Raw genomic sequence first — 27,171 nt, forward strand, 5'->3', positions numbered from 1 at the left:
AATAAAACATCTCAAATAAGACTCCAAGGTCTGGTTTGTTCTCTCTGTCTGCCCATTGGTCTGAGGGTGAAAAGCAGAGGAGAAGGACAACTGAATTCCCAGCTTGGAACAGAAGGTCCTCCAAAATCTAGACACAAACTGAACTCCTCTGTCAGACACAATATTCTCAGGAATCCCGTGTAAGCGAACCACCTGTTGCAAAAACAGGGGCACCAACTCAGAGGAAGATGGCAACTTAGGGAGTGGTACAAGATGAACCATCTTAGAGAACCTATCACAAATCACCCAAATAACAGTCATTCTTTGAGAGACCGGCATATCAGAGATGAAATCCATTGAAATATGGGTCCATGGCCTCCTGGGGACCGGCAAAGGCATCAACAACCCACTAGAGCGAGAACAAGATTTAGACCGGGAGCAAGTCCCACAGGACTGCACAAAATTCCTGACATCATGAGACAAGGTGGGCCACCAAAAAGAGCGACTCACCAGATCTCTAGCACCAAATATACCTGGATGACCAGCCAATGCAGAGCAATGAACTTCAGATATCACTCTCTTCTTCCACTGGTCAGGAACATACAACTTTCCACTGGGACAACGCTCAGGTTTGTCCTCCTGGAACTCTTGCAGAGCAAGTCTCAAATCAGGCGAGATGGCAGAAAGAACTACCCCTTCGCCTAAGATGGTAGTGTGACGCCTCTGGCTATTACGTCCAAGAGTGGACCCTCTGGATCGCGGATCCGGAGCCCCTGGGCCGAGCACACCTGGTGAAGACCGACCCCTATACAGGGATCGTTAGGGGCAAGACCGCAGGGGGCGGAACCGCGACAGCCGGAGCCAGCAGGGACGACTCGGAGGACTGGCAGACAGAGCAGGAGTAGCGAAGTGGAGGCCAGTAGAAAGAGGCTGGAAGCCCACAGGAAAGGTACAGCGAGGACCACAGGAAGGAGGGAGGCAGACAGACACGGACCAGGAACAGGGCAGACAAAGGAACAGCAAGGGTAGGCAGGGTACACAGAAGAAGGTAGGGCCGATGGGTGCTGCGAGTCACAAACAATCATCAGGCGCCCTCAGAATAGAGCGGACGCCTGATATATGCGGAGACCGGAAGTGCGCCCTACAGACCCTCCCCTAGCGACGCCCCCTGCCAACGGAAGAAGCCGGGGGAACGCGCGTGCGCGGCCTAAGGCCGCCGCGGTCACCCGCAGCAGAGCGGCAAGCAGCGCGGAGGAACGCGCGAACCGGAGGGCGCAGGTGAGAGGGAGCTGCGGCGGGCGCCGTCGCTAAAGGGGCATCGGCGGGCACGGCCGCCGATGTCACAGGTAGCAAGCTTGGTCACCACAGGAGAATCAGCAAAGAAACTCCTAGAGAGGGCGTCTGCCTTGACATTCTTAGTTCCAGGAAGAAAAGAGACCACAAAATCAAAATGTGTAAAAAACAAGGCCCACCTAGCCTGTCTAGGGTTCAAGCGTTTAGCCGACTCTAGGTAAATCAAATTCTTGTGGTCAGTGAGGACCACAACTTGATGTTTAGCTCCCTCCAACCAATGTCTCCACTCCTCAAATGCCCATTTCATGGCCAACAGTTCCCGATTCCCCACATCATAGTTACGTTCAGATGGAGAGAACTTTCGGGAAAAAAAAAGAACAGGGATTCATTTTAGATGTTACAGGATCCTTTTGGGACAAAACAGCTCCTGCACCAATCTCAGAAGCATCCACCTCTACCTGGAACGGGAGTGAGACATCAGGTTGCCGCAAAACCGGGGCGGAGGTAAATCTTTGCTTCAGCTCCTGAAAGGAAGCAACAGCCTCCAGAGACCAATTCAACACATCAGCACCCTTCTTAGTCAGATCAGTCAATGGCTTGGCAATACTAGAAAATTTTGCAATAAATTTCCGATAAAAATTAGCAAAACCCAAAAACTTCTGGAGGGCCTTCAAAGAAGTGGGCTGAACCCAATCATAAATGGCCTGTACCTTGGCCGGGTCCATTTCAATAGTTGACGGAGACAAAATAAATCCCAAAAATGAAATCCTCTGTACTCCAAAAAGGCATTTCGATCCTTTGACATACAGGGAATTCTCCCTCAAGATCCGGAACACAGTCCGAATATGTTCCACATGAGAATCCCAATCCTTGGAGAAGATCAAAATATCATCCAGATAGATAATCAAAAATTTATCGACAAAGTCTCGGAAAATATCGTTCATGAAGCACTGGAAGACAGAAGGGGCATTAGTGAGCCCAAAAGGCATCACCAGGTACTCAAAATGTCTCTCCGGAGTATTAAACGCCATCTTCCATTCATCCCCCTGCTTAATGCGGATAAGATTATACGCCCCCCTGAGGTCAAGCTTGGTAAACCAGCAAGCACCTCTAACTCTAGAGAATAGATCCGAAATCAGGGGTAACGGATACTGATATTTAATAGTAATTTTATTGAGGGCACGATAATCAATACAAGGCCTTAAAGAACCATCCTTTTTGGCCACAAAAAAAAAAACGGCACCTAAGGGTGAAGAGGATGGTCTAATATGACCCTTCTCCAACGCCTCCTTAATATAGGACCGCATAGCCTCGTGCTCGGGTACAGATAAATTGAAGAGCCGACCCTTGGGAAATTTATACCCCGGGCTTAGTTCAATTGCACAGTCATAACTCCTATGAGGAGGCAAGGACGCAGACTCATTCTCACTAAATACATCATAAAAGTCCGCCAAATAGTCAGGAACATCATGCGACTGAGTAGAGGTGGAAAAAACCGGAGCCTCACTAAAGGCACACCGACAACCCCAACTCACCACAGACACAGATTTCCAATCCAAAACTGGATTATGAATTTGCAACCAGGGAAACCCCAGAACAACGGCATCATGCAGACCATGCAACACCAAAAATCTGCAATTTTCTTGATGGTCTGGGGCGACCCGCATGACCACCTGGGTCCAAAACTGAGGTTTATTTTTAGCCAAAGGAGTAGCATCAATCCCCCTCAAAGAGATAGGCGTCTGCAGAGGTGTCATCGGAAATCCACAACGTTTAGCAAAATCCAAGTCCATTAGGTTTAGTTATGCTCCCGAATCCACAAAAGCCTTGGCGGAAAATGTGGACAGGGAGCAGATCAGAGTAATTGCCAGAAGAAACTTAGGTTGAACACCACCAACAGAAAACGTGTGTGCAAAGCGTTTCTCTCGTTTAGGACAAACAGAAATAATATGCGAGGCATCTCCACAGAAAAAACACAGCTTATTACGCCTTCTGAACTCCTGACGTTACGCCTTAGACAAAACTCTATCACATTGCATAGGTTCAGACGTCTGTTCAACCGGTGGCAACACCTCTCGTGCAATCCTGCGTTCACGTAAACGCCGATCAACCTGAATGGCTAATGACATAGAATCGTCCAGACCAGAGGGAACAGGAAATCCCACCATAGTATCTTTTACGGCTTCTGACAAACCCTTCCGAAAGAGAGCAGCCAAGGCATTATCATTCCAGGTAGTAAGGACCGTCCACTTTCAGAATTTTTGACAGTACAATTCTGCAGAATCTCAACCCTGGCTCAATGCCAACAGGGTCTTTTCAGCCTGATCAATAGCATTAGGTTCGTCATACAGCAACCCCAAAGCTTGAAAGAATGCGTTCACATTAGTCAGAATAGGATCATCTGGTTTCAAAGAAAACGCCCAATCCTGGGGATCGCCACGCAGCAAAGAGATGACAATTTTAACCTGCTGCGCGGAGCTCCCTGACGAGTTAGGCTTCAAGGCAAAAAATAATTTACAATTATTTTTGAAACTCAAAAATTTAGATCGATCCCCAAAAAATACATCAGGTGTAGGGATCTTTGGTTCAACAGCATGCGAACGAGCAAGGTAGGCGGAAATTCCCCGCACTTCCGCAGCGAGCTGCTCCACACGTTCAGACAATTGCTTTATCTCCATTGAGAGAAAAAAAAATTCCCCCTACGGCCTCAGAGATATAGAGGAAAGAATATACACACACCTTTTTTTTTTTTTTTTTAAACACAATTCTTTCCTGCTATTGAGTACCCTAGGATCTGCGGTATGGCAGGTGATTCTGTTATGATTGAGTCACCGTAGGAGGCAAAAACAGAAATGCTAGCTAAGTCCAGAAAACTAGAGAGGTTGGCAGCTATCGGATTGCAGACCCCTGATCCTATCCACAACAACTAACAGTATTCGTGGGGGGTTCCTACGATGCCCTAGACCCCTCGAACACAGCCGGAGAATTAAATAGGCCTAAAGAAAGGGGAAATCTAAACTGCCCCAGAGCAGACCCCAAAGCAATAGGCAGCCCCCAACATATAATGACGGTGAAGCAAGATGAAAACACAAACACAGACAGAAAGATAGACTGAGCAAAGACGGGGCCCAAGCTAACTAGATAGGAAAGGACAGGAAGGCTGCTGTCTGCAATCCGTGAAAACCCCTATGAAAGTAAGAGCCAACAGACTGACAGTGAAAAAGGCCCTGAAGACGCTAGGCTTCAAAAAAGCTATGTCAGTACTCAGGAATATTCTGAAGACAGAGCAACAGGCAAAAGGAGATACAGTTCACCCCAGCAGGGAATGGCAGAATCCAGAAAAGCAAGGAAAACAAAAACAAAACACCAATGCTAACAGGCAAAGCAGAAAACTTAGCTTTAGAGGAGCAGGAATCAGACTGGTGTCCTAGAAGTCCACAGAGAAATCACCCGCAGGGCAGAAGGGCGTCGGCAGCCTTATATCCAGTCCGTGACTCCACTCAGCCAGTCATCCTCATTAGGCTCAGGTGCCTGATAATCAGGCTCTTTACCTTCCTTTACCAGAATAGGGAGTTCACCAGACCTCAGTGACGAAGGGGAAAATGAACTCACAACACCCGATCTGTCCCTATCTCCTGTTTAGCCCTGAGCTAAACTCCAACCCCCTCCCCAGGGGGTGAGACAGGGAATAACGTAAACTGCACCAAAAACCAGGGAAAGGTAATACAGACACCTTGGGGGTTAAATAAAGTAAAGGATTAGACTTGGCTTGCTCTGCGGCAATGCTCCAGGACAGCAGATTAGCCACTTGTAAACAGCATACAACTGAAGGACCGCAGAACTCTGTCAGCTCCTGAACTCCAGCTTGGTTGGTCTCCAAAGGGAAACAATATCACCAACAATTAGTTGGTGCACCTGGTGAGCTTATGTAGGTAGGAAGGTGGGATTGGTTTCCACCTGCATAGATAAATAGTCACAATGCAGTAACACAGATGACTACAGATGACTACCCATTCCTGCTACTACACGTGGGGACAAATGACACTGCAAGAAACTACCTGGAAACCATCTGCAGAGACTTTGAAGACTTAGGCAAGAAAGTGAAAGAACTGGGAGCGCAGGTGGTCTTCTCTTCCATCCTCCCAGTGGATGGCCATGGAACAAGGAGGTGGAATAAGATTCTGCAGGTGAACAACTGGCTAAGTCGATGGTGCCGTCAGCATCGATTTGGATTTATGGATCACGGATTGAATTACCTTTACGATGGACTACTTGCTAGAGATGGGGTGCACCTTACGAAGACTGGAAAACATGTATTTGGAAGTCGCCTTGCTACACTTGTAAGGAAAGCTTTAAACTAGAACAACATGGGAAGGGATGCAAAAGACCAGAAAAAGCCAAACACCTGACAAATGCTATTGAGAACTCTGCTATTAGAAGTGGAAAGGAAGAACAAAGACAAAAGAATCTAATTAATACAAATATTGGAGAAAGAGAAACCAATCACAAACTAAAATGTTTCTATACTAATGCACAAAGCATGGGCAACAAACAAGGAGAATTGGAACTACTAACACAGGAAAAGAAATATGATGTCATTGGAATCACTGAAACTTGGTGGAACAATACACATGATTGGAATACAAGACTAGAAGGATACAACTTATTTGCAAGAAACAGACTTGATAAACGAGGAGGGGGTGTCGCATTGTATGTTAGAAACGTGTATATCTGCACAGAGATTGAAGCTTCAGAGACTGGGAGTTCTGTGGAAACTGTTTGGGTAAGAATACAAGGACAGAACAATGGAAAGGACACCATTGTAGGCATTTACTACAGGCCGCCTGTGCAAGCTGAAGATATGGATGAACTGTTTATGCATCAAATGGCCACGTTCTCCAAAAAATATGACATAGTTGTCATGGGAGATTTCAACTATCCAGACATTTGTTGGGAATCTCTCTCAGGCAAAACTAACAGGTCAAGGAAATTCTTATCCTCTCTTGCTGACAACTTTATCTTCCAAAAGGTAGGGGAGAAAACAAGGGGAACTGCTACCTTGGATCTAATCTTTATAAACAGGGAGGAAATGGTTGAGTTGGTAAAAGTGGCTGGGACCCTAGGAGGTAGCGACCATACTATTTTAGAATTTTGGATAACTAGAGGAGGAAGACCTGTGAAGACACAGACGTCAAGGTTAGATTTCAGAAAGGCAGATTTTAAGGGATTCAGAAAGAGAATTGGAGGGATCCAATGGCTGGATATCCTTAAAGACAAAAATGTCCAAGAAGGATGGGAAATCTTGAAAAATGAAATTCTCAAAGCACAATTGTTAACAATTCCGAAAAGAGGGAAGAATAGGAAGCATTTAAGGAAGCCAGGATGGATGAACACAGAACTTAAGCACATGCTAAAAAGGAAGAAAAAAATATTTATAAAATGGAAAGAGGGAGGCATATCTAAAGAAGAATATAATGCTGTCTGCAGAACCTGCAGGGCACAAATCAGATTATCTAAAGTTGACAATGAATTGAGGCTTGCAAGAGATGTCAAAAGCAATAATAAAGGATTATGGGGATATGTCAAAAGTAAAGTCAAAGATCTATAGGATTTTTACAGGATGAAAATGATGAAATGGTAAGACAGGATGTTGAGAAGGCCGAACTTTTAAATTCCTATTTTGCATCTGTTTTCTCTCAGAAAGGAAATGTAACATCAACTGTTCTTCACTGTCCTATTAAGGGAATAGAAGAATCCAGGATATCTATAAACAGAAATATAGTGAGGAAACACTTAGCTAACCTAAATGAATTCAAGCCTCCAGGTCCAGATGAATTACACCCCAGAGTACTGAAGGAGATAGCAGAAGAAATTTTTGAACCCCTCTCCATAATCTGTGAAAATTCTTGGAGAACAGGAGAAGTCCCAGAAGACTGGAGAAGAGCAAATGTTGTTCCTATCTTCAAAAAGGGGAAGAAGGTGGACCCAGGCAACTATAGGCCGGTGAGTCTGACTTCTATACCAGGAAAGATCTTTGAGCAAATTATTAAACAACATGTATGTCAGTACCTGGATAAGAATGACGTGATTAAACAGAGTCAGCATGGGTTTGTAACTAATAAGTCATGTCAGACTAACTTAATTTCCTTCTATGACGGAATCACTGATTGGGTGGATCAAGGAAATGCTGTAGATATAGTATATCTTGACTTCAGCAAAGCATTTGACAAAGTATCTCATACAATCCTTATAGAAAAAATGACTAAGTATGGAATGGACAAGGCAACTGTTAGGTGGATTCATAACTGGCTTAGTGATCGGACCCAAAGAGTGGTCGTAAATGGCTGCACATCCAGCTGGAAGAATGTCTCAAGTGGGGTACCACATGTCTCTGTCCTGGGCCCTGTATTGTTCAACATCTTTATCAACGATTTAGATGAAGGAATTGAGGGTAAACTGATTAAATTTGCTGATGACACAAAGATAGGAGGGATAGCTAATACTAGAGAAGAGAGAGAGAGGATTCAAAAAGATATAAATAAACTGGAGAAGTGGGCAGCAACTAACAGAATGGTTTTTAACAGGGAGAAATGCAAAGTACTACATCTGGGCAATAAAAATGAAAAAAGCATATACAGAATGGGAGGAATAGGGCTAAGCAACAGCACATGTGAAAAAGACTTGGGTACACTAATAGATCACAGACTGAATTGTTGAATTCTATGGATTCTGCCACACTAGGGTGTGGCCCGTCTTAATTGTCTGTGGCCGAATTGGATCTCTGGCAGAGATTATACATGCACGGAGAAAAGAATACACAAGATAAGTCAAAATGATTCTTCTCTATCTTTAATCCAAGGTGTACAGTTTTTATAACAGAAATCGCGCTGTCTCATTGTGTTACATCATGGGTGCATTTCCAAATTACTGTTTACCCCAAATAGCAAATTAGTATTGATCTCGTGGGATCTCATATGTTCCCATATCGCTACATAATCATTATGTACATAATTATTGTCTTCTAGCCCGATCCACCCTAGTCCACCCAATCCACCCAGTATTGCATGAAGCCTAGGTGGGTTATACAATACAGAAACAATTCTCAGAAAATCAGAAGTATCTTAAAGCAACATGATCCCAATATTCAGCAAAGCGTCCATATAGTGGTATAATTTTTGATTCTTGTATATATTCATATGCCATATATTTTCCCCTTAACAGTATATGCGTCAACAGTGTGATGCAGCAGCAAAAAAGGCAAATGCAATTCTAGGATGTATTAACAGAAGCATACAGTCTAGATCACGTGAAGTCATTATTTCCCTCTACTCCTCTTTGGTCAGACCTCATCTGGAATATTGTTTCCAGTAGTTTTGGGCACCACATTTTAAAAAAGACATCAACAAACTAGAGCAAGTTCAGAAAAGAGCGACCAGAATGGTGACCGGTCTGCAAACCCTGTCTTATGAGGAAAGGTTGCAGGATTTGGGATTGTTTAGTTTGCAAAAGAGAAGACTGAGAGGAGACTTAATAGCTGTCTACAAATATCTAAAGGGCTGTCACACTGTAGAAGGATCAACTTTATTCTCATTTCCACAAGGAAAGACTAGAAGCAATGGGATGAAACTGAATGGGAGGAGACACAGATTAGATATTAGAAAAAACTTTTTGACAGAGTGATCAATGAGTGGAACAAGCTGCCACGAGAAGTGGTGAGCACTCCTTCAATGGAAGTCTTCAAACAGAGGCTGGACAGACATCTGACTGGGATGATTTAGCGAATCCTGCTTTGAGCAGGGGGTTGGACCAGAAGGCCCAGGAAGTCCCTTCCAACTCTACGATTCTATGATTCTATGTAATCTGAGGACAGCATAGGAGATGAATACTGAATTCAAGGAGGTATCACTTAACAGGCGGTTATCTGCTGTTGTTTACGTACAATGAATTTTTTATCACTACAATTACTGTGACTAGCTGGCACTGTGAGCAGTGGTCCTACTCTGCCTCATTCTGTGATAACTAGACATCAATATACAATATACATGCAGAGCTTGGTGTGGTTGGGTTCAGCTGTGGTATGGGTGGGGTCAGCTGTGGTAGCGGCAGGATCAGCTGTGGTGAAGTCGGGGACAGCTGTGGTGTAGGCATGGTTCAGCTGTGATGTAGAGGGTCAACTGGTGTAAATGTGGTAAACTGTGGTGGGTGCAGGGTCAACTGTGTGTGCAGGGTCAGCTTTGATGGGGTAGGATTAGCTGTAATGGGGCAGGATCAGCTGTGGTGGAGGAGAGGACAGCTGTGGTGTAGGCTTGGTTCAGCTGTGGTGGGGCACAGCCAGTTGTGGTGTAATTGGGGTCAGCTGTGGTGTGAGCAGGGTAGAGTGTGGTGTAGATGGAGTCAGCTGTGTTGGGGTGGGATCAGCTGTGATGTAGGCGGCGACAGCTGTGGTGGGGCGAGGTCATTAATGGTGTTGGCAATGGCAGCTGTGGTGGGGGACGGTTATTAGTGGTGTAGAATGGGTCAGCTGTGATGGGGTGGAATTAGCTGTAGTGGGGCAGTGTCAGCAGTGATGAGGGCGGGGACAGCTGTGGTGGATGTGGGGTCATTAGTGGTGTGGGCAAGAACAGCTGTGGTGTATGCGGAGTCAGCTGTGGCAGTTTTCTCATCTCTGCTTCTTGTTACTTCTAAAAACTCTGTCACAACTGCGGCACGCAGTAATCTAAGTGATACACTATTGAATTTGGGGTCTAATATGCCTACATTATGCTACTCTCAGATGAAGAAGCAAGAATCTGCTGAATCGGAAAAATGTTTTTCCTATTTTCTGCTGTCTAAATCTGGGGTGCGTCTTATAGTCAAAAATATGGTATCTTAAATGACTCCCTATAACATGCTGGGAGCGGTCAGTGGACTTATTATAAAACAGTTGTGACTAAAAATCATTATAAATCTTCTTCATCTCCAGCCTGAGGCTGAGTGTGAACCAAAATAAAGCACATGTGGGCGTTCTATATCGAACAGAAGATTTCTGGATTTAAATGCAATAAAGGCCACACCAGGAACAGAGAAAAATCACATTTCCAAAAGCGAAGTCAGCGACTACTAGAAGCATCACAAGGCAGCCTCCTGCAGGAGGTGGGTCATAATCGGTTCAGCAATTGACGAAGTCCCCAGGAGTTGACCTCAGCCGGCAACGATGTTGTGAATGGATGGGACTCGTACTGCCTGGTAGGGAGCCGTCTGAGAGGCCAATAATTACCACTGCTCTCGAATCACACTTAAGGATCTAGTTGTGTGTGGCATTCTGTGGAACCACTGTGTGTTGGCTACGGGGTCGATGATGCCTGGGATGTGAAGAATCTGCACAAACTATCCCGGAAAAGCCAGAGCTAACACTATTCTGTGTGTACTGGCAACAGGTTTGCTAAAAGATGACCGCATCGCTCAAAGAGACTTAAGGGGCATTAATCTGCAAGTCTTGTATCTGTAGATTAGTGCTACCACGGCAGAAAAGGATATCAAGACCAGCCCAGGTCAAAGAAGCTGCGGACTCATCTGGGTGATGCCAAGTAAAACGAAGAATTTTCAGCTCACCGGAGGTTGATGATCAAAACCACCGTGCATAAATCCGCCACCTCCAGACTGAGCCACTGCAATTGCCAGGTTAGAGCAGTGATCAGAGAAAATGATTGCAGTCAGAGCTAATGTCATGTCACAGCTGTCGGGTGACCCGGGACCAGGGGCTCCTTACCTGTCTCTAACACTAGGGGGCAACTTAGCTCGCCCTACTCCCCGGGATATTTCCGAAGGTGAAGATGCCGGGGCCTCTGCCCTTGCCTTATGTCCTGAGTTAGCCCTTTGTCTGTTCTGTTCCCCCACCCAGGGAAGAGGGGCGCTACTGTGCACTGTAGTACATCAAGGCAAAAAACAAGGCAACACAAACAAGGACTAACAGAAAATTCTAACCCTAAAGTGAAGCTACACCAAGTCACCAACACACAGGTCCAGACCCACCAAACGTCTCCGATAAGCCACACTCTTGTATATTTTGATCCCAAAAATGGGGACTTACCAGTCGATTCTTGACGATTATTTACAGCAAATTCGGCTAACGGTAAATAGGTAACCCAGTCCTCCTGATTTTCAGAAAAAAAAAAACAAACACTTGAGATACGTCTCTAGATTCTGGTTAACGTGTTCCATCTGCCCATTAGACTGTGGGTGAAATGTGGCAGAAAATGACAAATGGATCCCCAGACGGGTGCAAATTGCCCTCCAAAACTTGGAGACAAACTCTACTCCCCGATCTGAAACAATATCGATCGGGATCCCATGTAATCTAATTATTTCCCTGACGAAAACTTGTGCCAAGGAGTTGGCTTTCGGTAAAGCGATAAAATGAGACATTTTACTGAATCTATTGACCACCACAAGAACATTCCAGTATTGCCCGCTGACAAGGGTAGATCTGTGATAAAATCAACCAACAAGTGAGTCCAAGGTCTGCTGGGAATCTCTAATGGTTGGAAAGGCCCTGACGGACGAGTATTAGAGGTCTTAGAACGTGTGCAGACACTGCAGGCAGCTACATCCTCCCGGATATTCTGATGAGCACCTGGCCACCAAAAACACAGAGTAAGCAGATCAGCGGTGGCTTTACTACCAGGATGTCCGGAAAACACTGAATCGTGATGTTTGCTGAGGACTCTAAGATGGAGATTAACAGGATCAAACAGTTCACCAAGTGGACAGGCAGCAGGGGTGTCACCCTAAGCGTCAATAACCTCTCTTTCCAGGTAGGAGCATATAGACGCCATAACCACCAGTTTTTGAAGAATAGGTACCAGGTCACAATTATTTCCTCCCCCAGGAAAGCAACAGGATAAGGCATTTGCCTTACTGTTTTTGTTCCCTGGCCTATATGTGACAAAAAAGTTAAACCCGGTAAAGAACAATGCCCATCTTGCCTGTCGAGGTGTTAGACGTTTCGCCGATTCAAGTATATCGGATTCACATGATCTGTGATTACAATAATTGGGTGAACCGCTCCATCCAAAAAATGACACCACTCTTCAAAAGCCCATTTGATTGCTACGTTTCCTGTTACAAATGTCATAATTTTTCTCAGCCGGTGACAGTTTGTTAGAAAAATAAGCACATGGTTGCCATTTACCAGGAGAAGCACCTTGTGACAATACAGCCCCGACTCCCAAATCACACGCATCTACCTCAATGGAAAAAGGCTGAGAGATATCAGGCTGTATAAGAATTGGCGCAGAAGAAAAACACCTTTTCAATGTAGCAAATGCCTCCATGGCAGGACTGGACCACTTAGAGAAGTCAGTCCCCTTCCTGGTCATATCTGTAAGAGCTACCACTGGCTACCACTTAAAAGTTCTATATGAACTTATGATAGTAGTTGGTGAAACTTAAAAACCTTTGTAGCGCCTTCAAATCCACCAGATGATTCCAGTCCAATACCGCCCGAACTTTCGCTGGATCCATGCGAAAACCAGTGGAAGACAACAGATAAGTTAATGGAGTTAACTGTTTAACTCCATATCAGCATGGGTTTATGAGGAACCGCTCCTGTGAAACCCATCTATTCAGTTTTTATGAAGAGGTAAGCTATAGACTGGACCAAGGTGAGTCATTGGACGTGGTATATCTTGATTTTTCCAAAGCGTTTGATACCGTGTCACACAAGAGGCTGGTACACAAAACGAGAGTACTGGGTCTGGGGAAAAATGTGTGAAAATGGGTAAGTAACTGGCAGAGTGATAGAAAGCTATGGTTATAAATGGTACAGTGGGGCAAAAAAGTATTTAGTCAGTCAGCAATAGTGCAAGTTCCACCACTTAAAAAGATGAGAGGCGTCTGTAATTTACATCATAGGTAGACCTCAACTATGGGAGACAAACTGAGAAAAAAAAATCCAGAAAATCACATTGTCGGTTTTTTTTTCATTTTATTTGCATATTATGGTGGAAAATAAGTATTTGGTCAGAAACAAAATTTCATCTCAATACTTTGTGATATATCCTTTGTTGGCAATGACAGAGGTCAAATGTTTTCTGTAAGTCTTCACAAGGTTGCCACACACTGTTGTTGGTATGTTGGCCCATTCCTCCATGCAGATCTCCTCTAGAGCAGTGATGTTTTTGGCTTTTTGCTTGGCAACACGGACTTTCAACTCCCTCCAAAGGTCTTCTATAGGGTTGAGATCTGGAGACTGGCTAGGCCACTCCAGGACCTTGAAATGCTTCTTACGAAGCCACTCCTTCATTGCCCTGGCGGTGTGCTTTGGATCATTGTCATGTTGAAAGACCCAGCCACATTTCATCATCAATGCCCTTGCTGATGGAAGGAGGTTTGCACTCAAAATCTCACAATACATGGCCCCATTCATTCTTTCATGTACCCGGATCAGTCGTCCTGGCCCCTTTGCAGAGAAACAGCCCCAAAGCCTGATGTTTCCACCACCATGCTTTACAGTAGGTATGGTGTTTGATGGATGCAACTCAGTATTCTTTTTCCTCCAAACACGACAAGTTGTGTTTCTACCAAACAGTTCCAGTTTGGTTTCATCAGACCATAGGACATTCTCCCAAAACTCCTCTGGATCATCCAAATGCTCTCTAGCAAACTTCAGACGGGCCCGGACATGTACAGGCTTAAGCAGTGGGACACGTCTGGCACTGCAGGATCTGAGTCCATGGTGGCGTAGTGTGTTACTTATGGTAGGCCTTGTTACATTGGTCCCAGCTCTCTGCAGTTCATTCACTAGGTCCCCCCGCGTGGTTCTGGGATTTTTGCTCACCGTTCTTGTGATCATTCTGACCCCACGGGGTGGGATTTTGCGTGGAGCACCAGATCAAGGGAGATTATCAGTGGTCTTGTATGTCTTCCATTTTCTAATTATTGCTCCCACAGTTGATTTCTTCACTCCAAGCTGGTTGGCTATTGCAGATTCAGTCTTCCCAGCCTGGTGCAGGGCTACAATTTTGTTTCTGGTGTCCTTTGACAGCTCTTTGGTCTTCACCATAGTGGAGTTTGGAGTCAGACTGTTTGAGGGTGTGCACAGGTGTCTTTTTATACTGATAACAAGTTTAAACAGGTGCCATTACTACAGGTAATGAGTGGAGGAAAGAGGAGACTCTTAAAGAAGAAGTTATAGGTCTGTGAGAGCCAGAAATCTTGATTTCTTGTTTCTGACCAAATACTTATTTTCCACCATAATATGCAAATAAAATGAAAAAAAAACAGACAATGTGATTTTCTGGATTTTTTTTTCTCAGTTTGTCTCCCATAGTTGAGGTCTACCTATGATGTAAATTACAGACGCCTCTCATCTTTTTAAGTGGTGGAACTTGCACTATTGCTGACTGACTAAATACTTTTTTGCCCCACTGTATATTCTCTAACTGGGTCGCTGTGACCAGTGGGGACCACAGGGGTCGGTGTTGGGACCTACTCTCTTCAAGATATTTATTAATGATCTGGTAGAAGGTTAACACAGTAAAATATTGATATTTGCAGATGATACAAAACTATGTAAAGCAGTCAATACAAGAGAAGATAGCATTCTGCTACAGATGGATCTGGATAAGTTGGAAACTTGGGCCGAAAGGTGGCAGATGCGGTTTAACAATGATAAATGTAAGGTTTACACATGGGAAGACGGAATCAATATCACCATTACACACTGAACGGGAAACCACTGGGTAAATCTGACATGGAGGAGGACTTGGGGATCCTAGTTACTGATAAACTTGCCTGGAGATGCCAATGCCAGGCAGCGGCTGCCAAGGCAAACAGGATCATGGGGTGCATTAAAAGAGGTCTGGATACACATGATGAGAGCATCATACTGCCTCTGTACAAATCCCTGGTTAGACCGCACATGGAGTACTGTGTACAGTTTTGGGCACCGATGCTTAGGAAGAATATAATGGAACTAGAGCGAGTACAAAGGAGGACAACAAAATTAATAAAGGGGATGGGGAAACTACAATACTTAGAGAGATTAGCAAAATTAGGATTATTTAGTCTAGAAAAAAGACGACTGAGGGGCGATTAAATAACCATGTATAAGTAAAGAAGGGGACAATACAAATATCTCTCCGAGGATCTGTTTAAACCAAGGAAGGTGATGGTCACAAGGGGGCATTCTCTGCGTCTGGAGGAGAGAAGGTTTTTTTCATCAACATAGAAGAAGATTCTTTACTGTTAGGGCAGTGAGAATCTGGAATTCCTTGCCTGAGGAGGTGGTGATGGCGAACACAGTCAAGGGGTTCAGGAGAGGCCTGGATGGCTTCCTGGAGCATAACAATATTGTATCTTACATTTATTAGGTTCTTTAGAGGACGTAGATCTGGGGATTTATTCTGACGGAATATAGGCTGAACTGGATGGACAAATGTCTTTTTTCAGCCTTGCTAAACTATGTTACTATGTTACCCACACAGGTGATAAGTACACCAGGGTTGCCACCGTCAACGCAACCTGGGCCATCTACTTTTCCGGCGGTTACTTACTATGTGGTTGAGAAAGACACGTGCCCGTGAAATAGCAGTTTTTACCACAAAAGAAACACACTTCCCCCTTACGCCAGACAGCAGACAATTTTCCAGAGAGAGATGCAGCACCCACCTGCATGAGTTTCACAGTAGGCTCAGTGCTGACCTCCCTTGACCCCAGACCTCCCACACACAGGGTTGACTCCCTATGTCATCCTTGATCGCCAGAGACATGGCTGCCTCAAGGGGATCAGGAGACTCATACAGAGCTAAGGCATCCTTCACCCTTACTGTTAGCCCCTCACAGAACTGACTATAATATAATATAATTCCCCCACACGTATTCCACATGAATCAGAAGTCCCCTCCTCCAGCATGTTCTGTCTTAATTGCCTTAAGATAAAGACAACGAAAGGTCCAGCTATGTGCTAGTAGAACAGGTTTAATCAGGGCGGAGGGGATGTACCTTAGCCAGTGGACAATATACTGGTGACTTCATCCCCCACACCTGGGGATGGGGACACATCTTTTTTAGCTGGATATATATATATATATATATATATATATATATATATATATACACACACACACACACATATATATATATATATATATATATATATACACACACACACACACACACACACACACACACACACACACACAAGACATGTGCTTTTCTCTCTTTCTCCGGGGACACCATGATGGACACCTGGGCTGAGTATCTGTAACCTCTTTTCTTACTAGGCACTGTTCTCCAGCATTAACCCCCCTAAGCTTTAGGGATAGAGTGATAGGCAGGGGGATTATTATTAATGTGTGCATGTTTTAGGTAAGTGGGTGGGAAGTATAATTAGGTTATTATGGGTGTAATTATATAGTGTGGTATTATTGTACACTGTTAACATATAGTATAAGAAACAGATAATGTTAAGGCATTACTAAATGGATATTAATTATTAATAGTCGAGTTTGGTGTTAATAGTTAATATCGGACCTCAATAGAGGTGCAGGGTGAGTTCCCCCTTAATAACTATAATCTAGTATTTTTGGAGAAAAACTCGTAATTAATCAGTATGCGACATTGATACGTTTCAGGTGACTGCACACCCCTAATCATGAAATCATGATAAAGGGTGCGCAGTCACCTGAAATGCATTCATGTTTCATACCATGTAACTTACATCGCTGATTCTGTTTAATCTTCTACTGAGCACTTTCAGTGAAGAAAGAAAGAAGATTGTTCACAAGTTCGTTGAGCTGGATTTTCTCCTGTTTTGTGATTGCTCCACGCCTTGGCACAGCCTTTTCTGTGCTCCAAACACTTAAGGACGTCTATTACGGTGAGCTGGACCCATTTAAATATAATAATTATACAAATCTGTATAGACCATGCAATTAAATAGTAATCCATATGGAGTAATATCTGATTGATTTGCAAAGTCTGGAAGAAGACAAAAAAAAAATAAAAAACAAAAACGAAAAAAAAAAAACAGAAAGAAGCCACATTCTAAGAAAAGTTTTATATCCAGATAGGAGATAATTAATTTCCAAAAGGGTCTTAGAGTATGGGAATATTCAACTGAACAGAGTCACTGTTCCAAAAGGGGAGGAGGTGAGAATGGCTCGTCAAGATAGACACTCATCGTGGAGGTAGAAAACAACTGGTCACGATAGAGGCTCGTGACTGAGAATGACTTGTCAAAAAAGAGGGTCGTAGCGGAGGTGGAGAACCACCTTGTCACGATAGAGACTCATGTTGGAGAACGACTAGTCATAATAGAGGCTTGTGGTGGAGGTGGAGAATGACTTGTTACGATAAAGGCTCTTGATAGTTTCCTGATGGAAATAGAGAATGACTTTTCACAATAGAGGATCATGGCGGAGGGGCATAACTACTTGTCACAATAGAGGCTCGTGGCAGAGGTTGGAGACTTTTGATGGCGGAGGAGAATGATTTGTCACAATAGAGAATTGAGGCAGAGGTGGGAAAGAAATTGTCACGATAGAGGCTTGTGGCAGAGGTGGAAAACGATTTGTCACGATAGAGGCTCGTGATGGAGGTGGAGAACGACTTGTCAAAATAGAGGCTTGTGGTGGAGGTGGAGAACAACTTGTCAAGATAGAGGCTCGTGGCGGAGAACCACTTGTCACAATAGAGGCTCGTGGTGGAGGAGGAGAACAACTTGTCAAGATAGAGGGTGGTGGTGGTGGAGGTGGAAAACGGCTTGTCACAATAAAGTCTCCTAGTGGAGGTGGAGAACGACTAGTCACGACAGAGGCTTGTGGTGAAGAACGACTTGTCACGATACAGGCTTGTGATAGTTTTATCTAGATACACCATGACTATGGCTGCTTGGTGGTGCCAGAAAAGTGTCGGTAATTTTTACTGTCTTGGGATGTGCTAGACTTCCTGCATATATTTGTAATGGTTCCTAATAAATAGAGGATGTTATCTTTCCTGATCTGGATTACACTTCTTCCTTGGACCTCTCTGGTTCGCTCATGTAGACACCCCATACCTCGACACTCACCAGTAGCAGAGGTGACTCTGTAGCGCAAACAAATATTCATTAAAGCTCTCAATAGGTTTCTCCTGAAGAACATAGTCAATCCTGCGCCCCCCGTTCAACATGCCGATCTTCACAGACAGATCCTCTTCACGCCAGGGCTCAGAGCTCTCCAGCTTGTCAGCTGAAATTCAAGTAAAAAGGAGAGGTTCAATTTTAGGCTCCGAAAGCATTTTTGAGGTTTTATACACAGCATGCAGTTACCTTCCACTTCCTGTTTATCCTCCTCCTCCTTAATTTGATCAGCGACCTTTTCCAGCTCTGCCTGGAGCTGAGATGAAGATGTGTGAGCGCGGGCAAATTCATTCAGGGTCTGCCATGCCGAGCGGAGGGAACTGATGAAGCCATGCTTGAGGTCAGATCCCATGCGGCTCAGGCTTTCCTTCAACTCTGCCAAACAGAAAAATATGTGCATCATGGCCATCGCAGAGCCATCTCAAGCCAAAAACTTTCTACAAGTATTAAGTACAAGTCATATACCAAGGTGTAAGCGCTTTCTGCCCTTGTGATGTGGGACCAGGAGGGGCTTCAGATCCAGGTCTGGCAGAATCATTGGTTCCAACCTATAGGCAACAGGATCCAGCTGCAGAGAGAAACCAATGGCATCATGTCTTAAAACATCCCTGTAGATATGATGGAAGGAGCCCTACTCATAACAACATACTGGGTGGTAAATGTTGAAGAATCCTTTACAGGTCGGCAGTGTATAGTTCTCATCAATCCTGTCAATGCCTCGTACTGTAAGGAACATGCCAATAGGGGAGCCAAGGGCAAAGAAGTTCACCGGCTCAAAATCCAGAGGGTTATAATGCACAGACACCTGCCAAAAACAGATAGCAAGAAAAGAGTCATCACAGTTTCCTCATAAAGGGGAATTCACATCTAACACTATTCTTAGCAGGATCTGATCCTAAAAATAAAGAGAAGGAAGTTTCTCTTAATCTTACCTTCTGAAGTGCTATCCTGTGCCTTTAACCCCTTTGGAACATGCGCTGTACTAGTACTGCTCTGCGGGAGGTGTGATTGTGAACAAAGAAGTACAAGTATGGCCTCACAATGAGCGCTGCTGCGATCGGGTGCGGGTGTCAGCTGTATGTGACAGCTGACACCCCGCAGTAATACCCACGATTGGTGCCATCACCGATCGTGGGCATTTATCCCCTCTGATGCCGCTGTCAGTAGTGACAGCGGCATAGAGAGCTCCCACCAGAACAATGCGACGCGCATGCGTTGTTCTGGTGGTCTCCATGGAGACCCCAGGCACCAAGATGGCTGCGGGGACCTCCGGGGTTGGTGGCTTGTAAGCGCCTGCTGAAAACAGGCGCCGGCATGCCTCCTTCCCTGCCTGTCAGATCCTGATCTGATATTCTGCAGTGCAGTGTTCGATCAGCGATCTGATGTGATATAGTAGTGTCCCATACTTGGACAATGTAAAACAGTTAAAAAAAAAAAAATTAAAAAGTGGAAAAATATTTCTTTTTTAAAAATCCACAAATAAAGAAAAACATTTTTTTTACCAATAAATACATTTATGTAAATAAAGAAATAAACAATAAAAGTACACATATTTGGTATCGCTGCGTCCGTAACGACTCGCTCTATAAAACTGTCCCATTAGTTAACCCCATCAGTGAACACTGTAAAAAAATAATAAAAAACGAGGCAAAAAAAATGCTTTATCATCATACCGCAAAGCAAAAAGTGCAATAAAACGTGATAAAAAAGACTGATATAAATAAAAATGGTACCGCTGAAAACATCATCTTGTCCCACAAAAAAACAAGCCACCAAACAGCTCCATCACTGGAAAAATAAAAACGTTATAGCTCTGCAATAGCGATGCAAAAATAATTATTTTTGCTATAAAAGTTTATTGTGTAAAAGTACCAAAAACATAAAAAAACTATATAAATGAGGTATTGCTTAAATCGCACTGATCCGAAGAATAAAGCTGTCTTACCAATTTTACCACATGCAGAATGGTATTAACCCCTTTCTGACATCAGACGTATTATCCCGTCCATGGGACCTGGGCCCCTATGCTCATGGATGGGATAGTACGTCTAGCGCGATCAGCGGCGCCCACGTGGTGAGCGCCGCTGATCGCGGCCGGGTGTCAGCTGATTATCACAGCTGACACCCGGCACAATGTGTAAGGAGTGGTCACGGACCGCCCCCGACACGTTAACCCCTTGCACACCGTGATCAAACATGATCGCGGTGTACCGGGGGTTAAAGGGAAGCATCGGCAGGGAGGGGGCTTCCTCCGTGCTTCCCTGAGCCCCCCACAGCAGCGCAATGTGCAGTGCTGCTGCGGGGGGCTCTTTCCCTGCAGGCCCCCGAATCCAAGATGGCGACGGGGGCCTTCGGAGGCCTGCAGGGAGCTGGCTTCCTCAGTGCCTGCAAAGCGCAGGCATGAGGAAGTCTGCAGTAGTGCCTGTGACAGATCGCTGATCTGTCACAGCGATCTGTCACAGGACAGTGATGTCCCACCTGGGACTATGTAATAAAGTTAAAAAAAAAATAAAAAAAAGTTAAAATAATTTAAAAAAAAAAAAAAACGCCAAATAAATTAGAAAAAAAAATAAAAATTCCCTCAATAAATCCATTTTTTGGAAATAATAAAAAAAAACAATAAAAGTACACGTTAGGTATCGCCGCGTCCGTAACGACTCGCCCTGTAAAACTGTCCCATTAGTTAACCCCTTTAACGAACCCCTTAAAAAATAAAAAACGAAGCAAAAAATAACGATTTATTATCATACCGCCAAACAAAAAGTGTAATAACGCGCGATCAAAAAGACGCATATAAATATCCATGGTACCACTGAAAACGTCATCTTGTCCCGCAAAAAACGAGCCACCATACAGCATCATCAGCGAAAAAATAAAAAAGTTATAGCTCGCAGAATAAAGCGATGCAAAAATAATTATTTTTTATATAAAATAGTTTTCATTGCATAAAACCGACAAAAACATAAAAAAATGACCTAAATGAGGTATTGCTGTAACCGTACCGACCCGAAGAATAAAACCACTTTATCAATTTTACCGCACGTGGAACGGTGTAAACGCACCCCCCCAAAAGAAATTCATGAAACGCTGGTTTTTGTTCATTCTGTGTCCCAAAAATCGGAATAAAAAGCGATCAAAATTTGTCACGTGCCCGAAAATGGTACCAATAAAAACATCAACTCGTCCCGCAAAAAATAAGACCTCACATGACTCGGTGGGTCAAAATATGGAAAAATTATAGCTCTCAAAATGTGGTGATGCAAAAACTATTTTTACAATAAAAAGCGTCTTTTAGCGTGCGACAGCTGCCAAACATAAAAACCGCCACAAATAGTAAATCAAACCCCCCATTATCACCCCGTTAGGGAAAAATAATAAAATAAAAAAAAATGTATGTATTTCCATTTTCCCATTAGGGTTAGGGCTGAGATTAGGGTTAGGGGTGTGTTGGGGTTAGGGTTGGAGTTATAATTGGGGGGTTTCCACTGTTTGGGCACATCAGGGGCTCTCCAAATGCAACATGGCGTCTGATCTCAATTCCAGCCAATTCTGAGATGAAAAAGTGAAATGGTGCTCCTTCCCTTCCAAGCTCTGCCATGCGCCCAAACAGTGTTTTTCCCCCCACATGTAGGGTATCAGCCTACTCAGGACAAATTGCAAAACAACTTTTGAAGTCCAATTTCTCCTGTTACCCTTAGGAAAAAAAAATTGGGGGCAAAAATATCATTTTTGTGGAAATAAATGATTTTTTTATTTTTACGTCCGAGCGTTATAAACTTCTGTGAAGCACTTGAGGGCTCAAAGTGCTCACCACACATCTAAATAAGTTCCGTGGGGGTCTAGTGTCCAAAATGGGGTCACTTGTGGGGAGATTCAATAGTTTAGGTACATCAGGGGCTCTCCAAACACACATGACACCCGCAGACCATTCCATCAAAGTCTGCATTCCAAAACATCACTACTTCCCTTCCGAGCCCCGACGTGTGCCCATACAGTAGTTTTCTCCCACATATGGGGAGTCAGCATACTCAGGACAAATTGGACAACAACTTTTGGGGTCCAATTTCTCCTGGTACCCTTGGGAAAATAAAAAAAAATGGTGACTAAAAGATCATGTTTGTGGAAAAAATACGAATTTTTTATTTTCACGCCCGGGCGTTATAAACTTCTGTGAAGCACTGGGGGGGTTCAAAGTGCTCACCACACATCTAGATAAGTTCCTTGGGGGGTCTAGTTTACAAAATGGTGTCATTTGTGGGGGGTTTCCACTGTTTTGGTACATCAAGGGTTTTCCAATCGCGACATGGTGTCCGATCTCAATTCCAGCCAAAAACGTCAAATGGCGCTGCTTCCATTCCGAGCTCTGCCATGCGCCCAAATAGTGGTTTACCCCCACATGTGGGGCATCAGCATACTCAGGACAAATTGCACAATAACTTTTAGGGTCCTGTTACCCTTGGGAAAATAAAAATTGGGGTGAAAAGATCATTTTTGTGTAAAAATTATGATTTTTTAATTGTACCGCTGTACGTTATAAACTTCTGTGAAGCCCTTGTGGGTTCAAAGTTCTCACCACATATCTAGATAAGTTCATTGGGGAGGTCTAGTTTCCAAAATGGGGTCACTTGTAGGGGGTTTCCACTGTTTAGGTACATCAGGGACTCTCCAAACGTGACATGGCGTCCAATCTGAAGTCCAGCCAATTTTGCATTGAAAAAGTCAAACGGCGCTCCTTCCATTCTGAGCTCTGCCATGCGCCGAAACAGTCGTTCCCCCCCACATATCAGGTATCAGCGTACTCAGGACAAATTGCACAATAACTTTTGTAGTCTAATTTTTCCTGTTACCCTTGGTAAAATAAAAAAAATGGAACCTGAAGTATTTTTTTTGTGAAAAAAAGTTAGGTGTTCTTTTTTTAAATATTCAAAAAAATTCCTGTGACGCATCTAAAGGGTTAATAAACTTCTTGAATGTGGTTTTGAGCACCTTAAGGGGTGCAGTTTTTAGAATGGTGTCACTTTTGGGTATTTTCTATCATATAGACCACTCAAAGTAGCTTCAAATGTGATGTGGTCCATAAAAATGTAATGGTGTTGCAAAAATGAGAAATCGCTGGTCAATTTTTAACCCTTATAACTTCCTAACAAAAAAAAATTTTGGTTCCAAAATTGTGCTGATGTAAAGTAAACATGTGGGAAATGTTAGTTATCAAGTTTTTTGTGTGCCGTATCTCTGTGATTTAAGGGCATAAAAATTCAAAGTTGGAAAATTGCAAAATTTTCAAAATTTTCGCCAAATTTCCGTTTTTCTCACAAATAAACGCAAGTTATTTGAATGAAATTTTACCACTATCATGAAGTACAATATGTCACAAGAAAACAATGTCAGAATCACCGGGATCCATGGAAGCGTTCCAGAGTTATGACCTCATAAAGGGACAGTGGTCAGAATTGTAAAAATTGGCCCGGTCATGAACGTGCAAACCACCCTTGGGGGGGTGAAGGGGTTAAAGAAAAAAAAGCAATTCTTGAATTGCTGGTTTTTGTTCATTCTATCTCCCAAAAATCGGAATAGAAAGTGATCAAAAAATGTCATGTGCCCGAAAATGGTACCAATAGAAACGTCAGCTTGTCCTGCAAAAAACAAGCCCTCACATGACTGTCAGCCAAAATATGAAAAAATTAGAGCTCTCAAAAACTATTTTTTGCAATAAAAGAGTCTTTAGTATGTGACAGCAGCCAAATATAAAAACCCGACATAAATCTGGTATCGCTGTAATCGCACCGACCCGAAGAGTAAAGTCGCCTAATCACGAATACCGCACAAGGAACGGCGTAAAAATTAAATAAAACCAATTCTTCACATGCTGTTGATTTTTTCATTTTGTCTCCCAAATTTATGCTGCGCTCTGCGCTGAGTGCTTGCACCGGGGTTTTCATGTAAAACTCTGAAATTCGTGACAGAACCCCTGGAGGAAACTTCCATATAATGACGCAGATGGAGAGCACTGTTGTCGCCAAAGGACCTGTGATCCGGGGGTGTCTGTCTTTTTAGGATTGCATAAAAGTGCTGCTGGCCAATTTTGTGCACTTCTGAAAAGAAGGACAACGCTGAGCAGAGGCCAGATGGAGGCCAAAGTAACTCTGCTGCCTCACTATAGTGAATGGATCCATCGGGGGTTTCATCTGAATCCCATCACTCAGAGATTTAGATGGAAACCCCAAAGTAAGTGCTCAGTGTAGAGCGCTGGATAAATGTGATGCCAAACATTATGTAAATGTTCCCAATAAAAGTTTACACTCAATCCCCCAAAAAAACAAAGACGCCACTCAGATCTGTCATCTGCTAACGGAAATGTAGGGGGCCTCCACGTTACTGGTAGCACAAATGCTCTGGAAAAGCTAAATGGTTTCTCACCCTCCAAAAGAAATTCAGCAAAGTCTCCCGTCCCAAATCCAAATGCCCCCCTTCCTTCTGAGCTTCATCCAGTGTGCCTAAACAACATTTATCACCCACATGTTTGGTATTTCTATAGTGATGAGAGCCCACCTAATTTACTGGTATGTGTCTCCATGAGTTGGGTATAATGTGCTGGTCACTACAACGGCAGTTTGTAATTTTCACTCTGCAATATCCACTGCTGCTTGTTTCTGGAAAACATCCATGGAGTCAAAATTGTCACTACATCTGTAGATAAATTCCCAAAGGGTTATAATTTCCAAAATGGGGTCACTGGAATGGGATTCTGCTTTTCTAGCACTTAGGGGCTCTTTATATGGAATCCACAAACTAGTCTAGGAAAATGTGCGCTCCAGGAGGCAAATAGCGCTCTGTCCCTCCCAAGTCACTACCTATGGCAAAGTACAGCTGTACATATGGGGTATTTCTACATTCAGCAGAAATTTGGGGTCAAATTATGGTGCCATTTTTATCCATTTCCCAATGTGAAAATGTAAAACTTGGAGCTAACACACAATCTTGGTGGTAAAAATGTAAAATTATTTTTTTCTTCACTGCCCAATGGTATAAAAGTTTGTGACACTCCTGTGGTATCAATATAATCACTGCACCACTAGATGAATTGACTGAGAGGCTTAATTAGTAAAATGGGGTCACTTATGGGGGGGTTCTGCTGTTCTGGCACCTCAGGGGCTCTGTCAATGTAACATGGCATCCTCAAACAAGTGCAGCTACTGTCAGAGACACCGCACTACACTTGCTCATAGAGCCAGTGCGCGTGTCCTGAGTACAAAAGCAGTGCTAAGAGTTACCTGGGGAGCAGGGCAGCAGAGGTGACAATGCGTGCTACCAGCTAATAGTGTCAGGGACCAGTCAGCGCTGGAAAGTAAGGAGGCACGGGACCTGCGGACACTGACAATGAACAAGCTTGCACGGGACCTATGGTCATGTGACTGCAAGGGGGCGTGGCTTAGCGTCCTGCTTTCAGATATGACAGTACAACTCAGAGTCAGGCAAAACGGAGGTCACAACAGTACGGGCAAACGGAATACAGGAGGGACAAACAGATGGGAGGTCAGACAAAGCCAAAGGTCATACACAGGATCACAGTACAGTACCAGGGATGAGACAGAGCGGATAATCAGGGCCAAGCAGAGATCAAAACCAAACAGACATAGGAGGTACCAGGCAGAATCCAAAGCGATATCCAGGGAACAGACCGAGTCATACACAGAGAATCAAGTAACCAGAACACAGCACTAACACACTCACGGGTCACCACACAATGCCAAGGGCAAGAGTATAACTGACAGGGATGGGAGCGTCCTGAAGCTATAAGAAGCCTCCCCAGAACCAGGGAGAGGCCACAATCATAGCCCCAGGTGTGCAGGTAAGCCTGCATCAGGATCACAACCTTTAACCCCAGAAATTCCAGTCATCAGCACTGGTTCCAAACATTAACCCCACGTGTGCGAGTCAAACCCGTACTGAGATCATGACAGCTACTTTCCTTCTGAGCTATTGGTGAACTCAGCAGATATTGCACAACAAACTTTGGGACCCTTTTGGCGCTGAGCCGAGTGCATAAAAATTCAACACGGCTCGTTTTTGTGCACTCGGCACAGCGCCAAAAGGGCGCAAGTGCTGGCAAAAGTGTACCAGCGCACGACCAGCGTACCCAACGCTAATTATAGGGTATGCTGATTGCATGCAGCGTCATGCGATCAGAGGAGGAGCTGACCGGAGGAGGAGCAGCCGGGGGCGGAGCTTAGTGGCGGCCCTGCGCTGCGCCTCCGAACGCAAATCTGAAAGTAGCCTAAAAAAAAGATTTATTTTGGAAAAATGTGATTTTTTTCATTTCCATGGCTCTACGTTATAAACTTGTGAAGCACCTGTGAGTTCAAGGTGCTCAATGCACATCTAGATAAGTTCCAGAGGTGTCACTTGATGGGGGTTTCCACTGTTTAGGCTCATCAGGTGCTCTCCAACGTGACAACTGCTAATTATTCCAGCATAATTTACATTCAAAAAGTAAAATGGCTCTCCTACCCTTCTGAGACCTGCCGTGAGCCCAAACAATAGATTTCCCCCACATGTGGGGGGGGGTATCGGCACGCTCAAGAGAAATTGCACAACAAAATGTATGGTCCATTTTCTCCCTTGTTACCCTTGTGAAAGTAAAAAAAATGAGGTTTAACCCCTTCACCCCCAAGGGTGGTTTGCACGTTCATGTCCGGGCCAATTTTTACAATTCTGACCACTGTACCTTTATGAGGTCATAACTCTGGAACGCTTCAATGGATCCCGGTGATTCTGACAATGTTTTCTCGTGACATATT

General features: G+C 44.0%; 1 protein-coding gene across 3 annotated transcripts in view; it reads right to left on the reverse strand.

Annotated features, from left to right (window-relative positions):
* Window positions 1-27,171, reverse strand: part of SEC23IP (SEC23 interacting protein) — a 335,045-nt gene that overhangs the window by 36,513 nt on the left and 271,361 nt on the right. For all 3 annotated transcript variants that reach the window (XM_073564270.1, XM_073564269.1, XM_073564268.1), the window contains 4 exons: window positions 19,023-19,178; window positions 18,839-18,941; window positions 18,563-18,748; window positions 18,323-18,482 (listed from right to left, as the gene is read on the reverse strand). In XM_073564270.1, coding sequence (XP_073420371.1) covers window positions 18,323-18,482; window positions 18,563-18,748; window positions 18,839-18,941; window positions 19,023-19,178 — 605 coding nt within the window. The remainder of the gene's footprint in view (window positions 1-18,322; window positions 18,483-18,562; window positions 18,749-18,838; window positions 18,942-19,022; window positions 19,179-27,171) is intronic.

This window comes from Dendrobates tinctorius, unplaced genomic scaffold, assembly GCF_039654945.1.
Source record: "Dendrobates tinctorius isolate UK_male_01 unplaced genomic scaffold, ASM3965494v1 ptg000443l, whole genome shotgun sequence".
Lineage (NCBI taxonomy): Eukaryota > Metazoa > Chordata > Amphibia > Anura > Dendrobatidae > Dendrobates > Dendrobates tinctorius.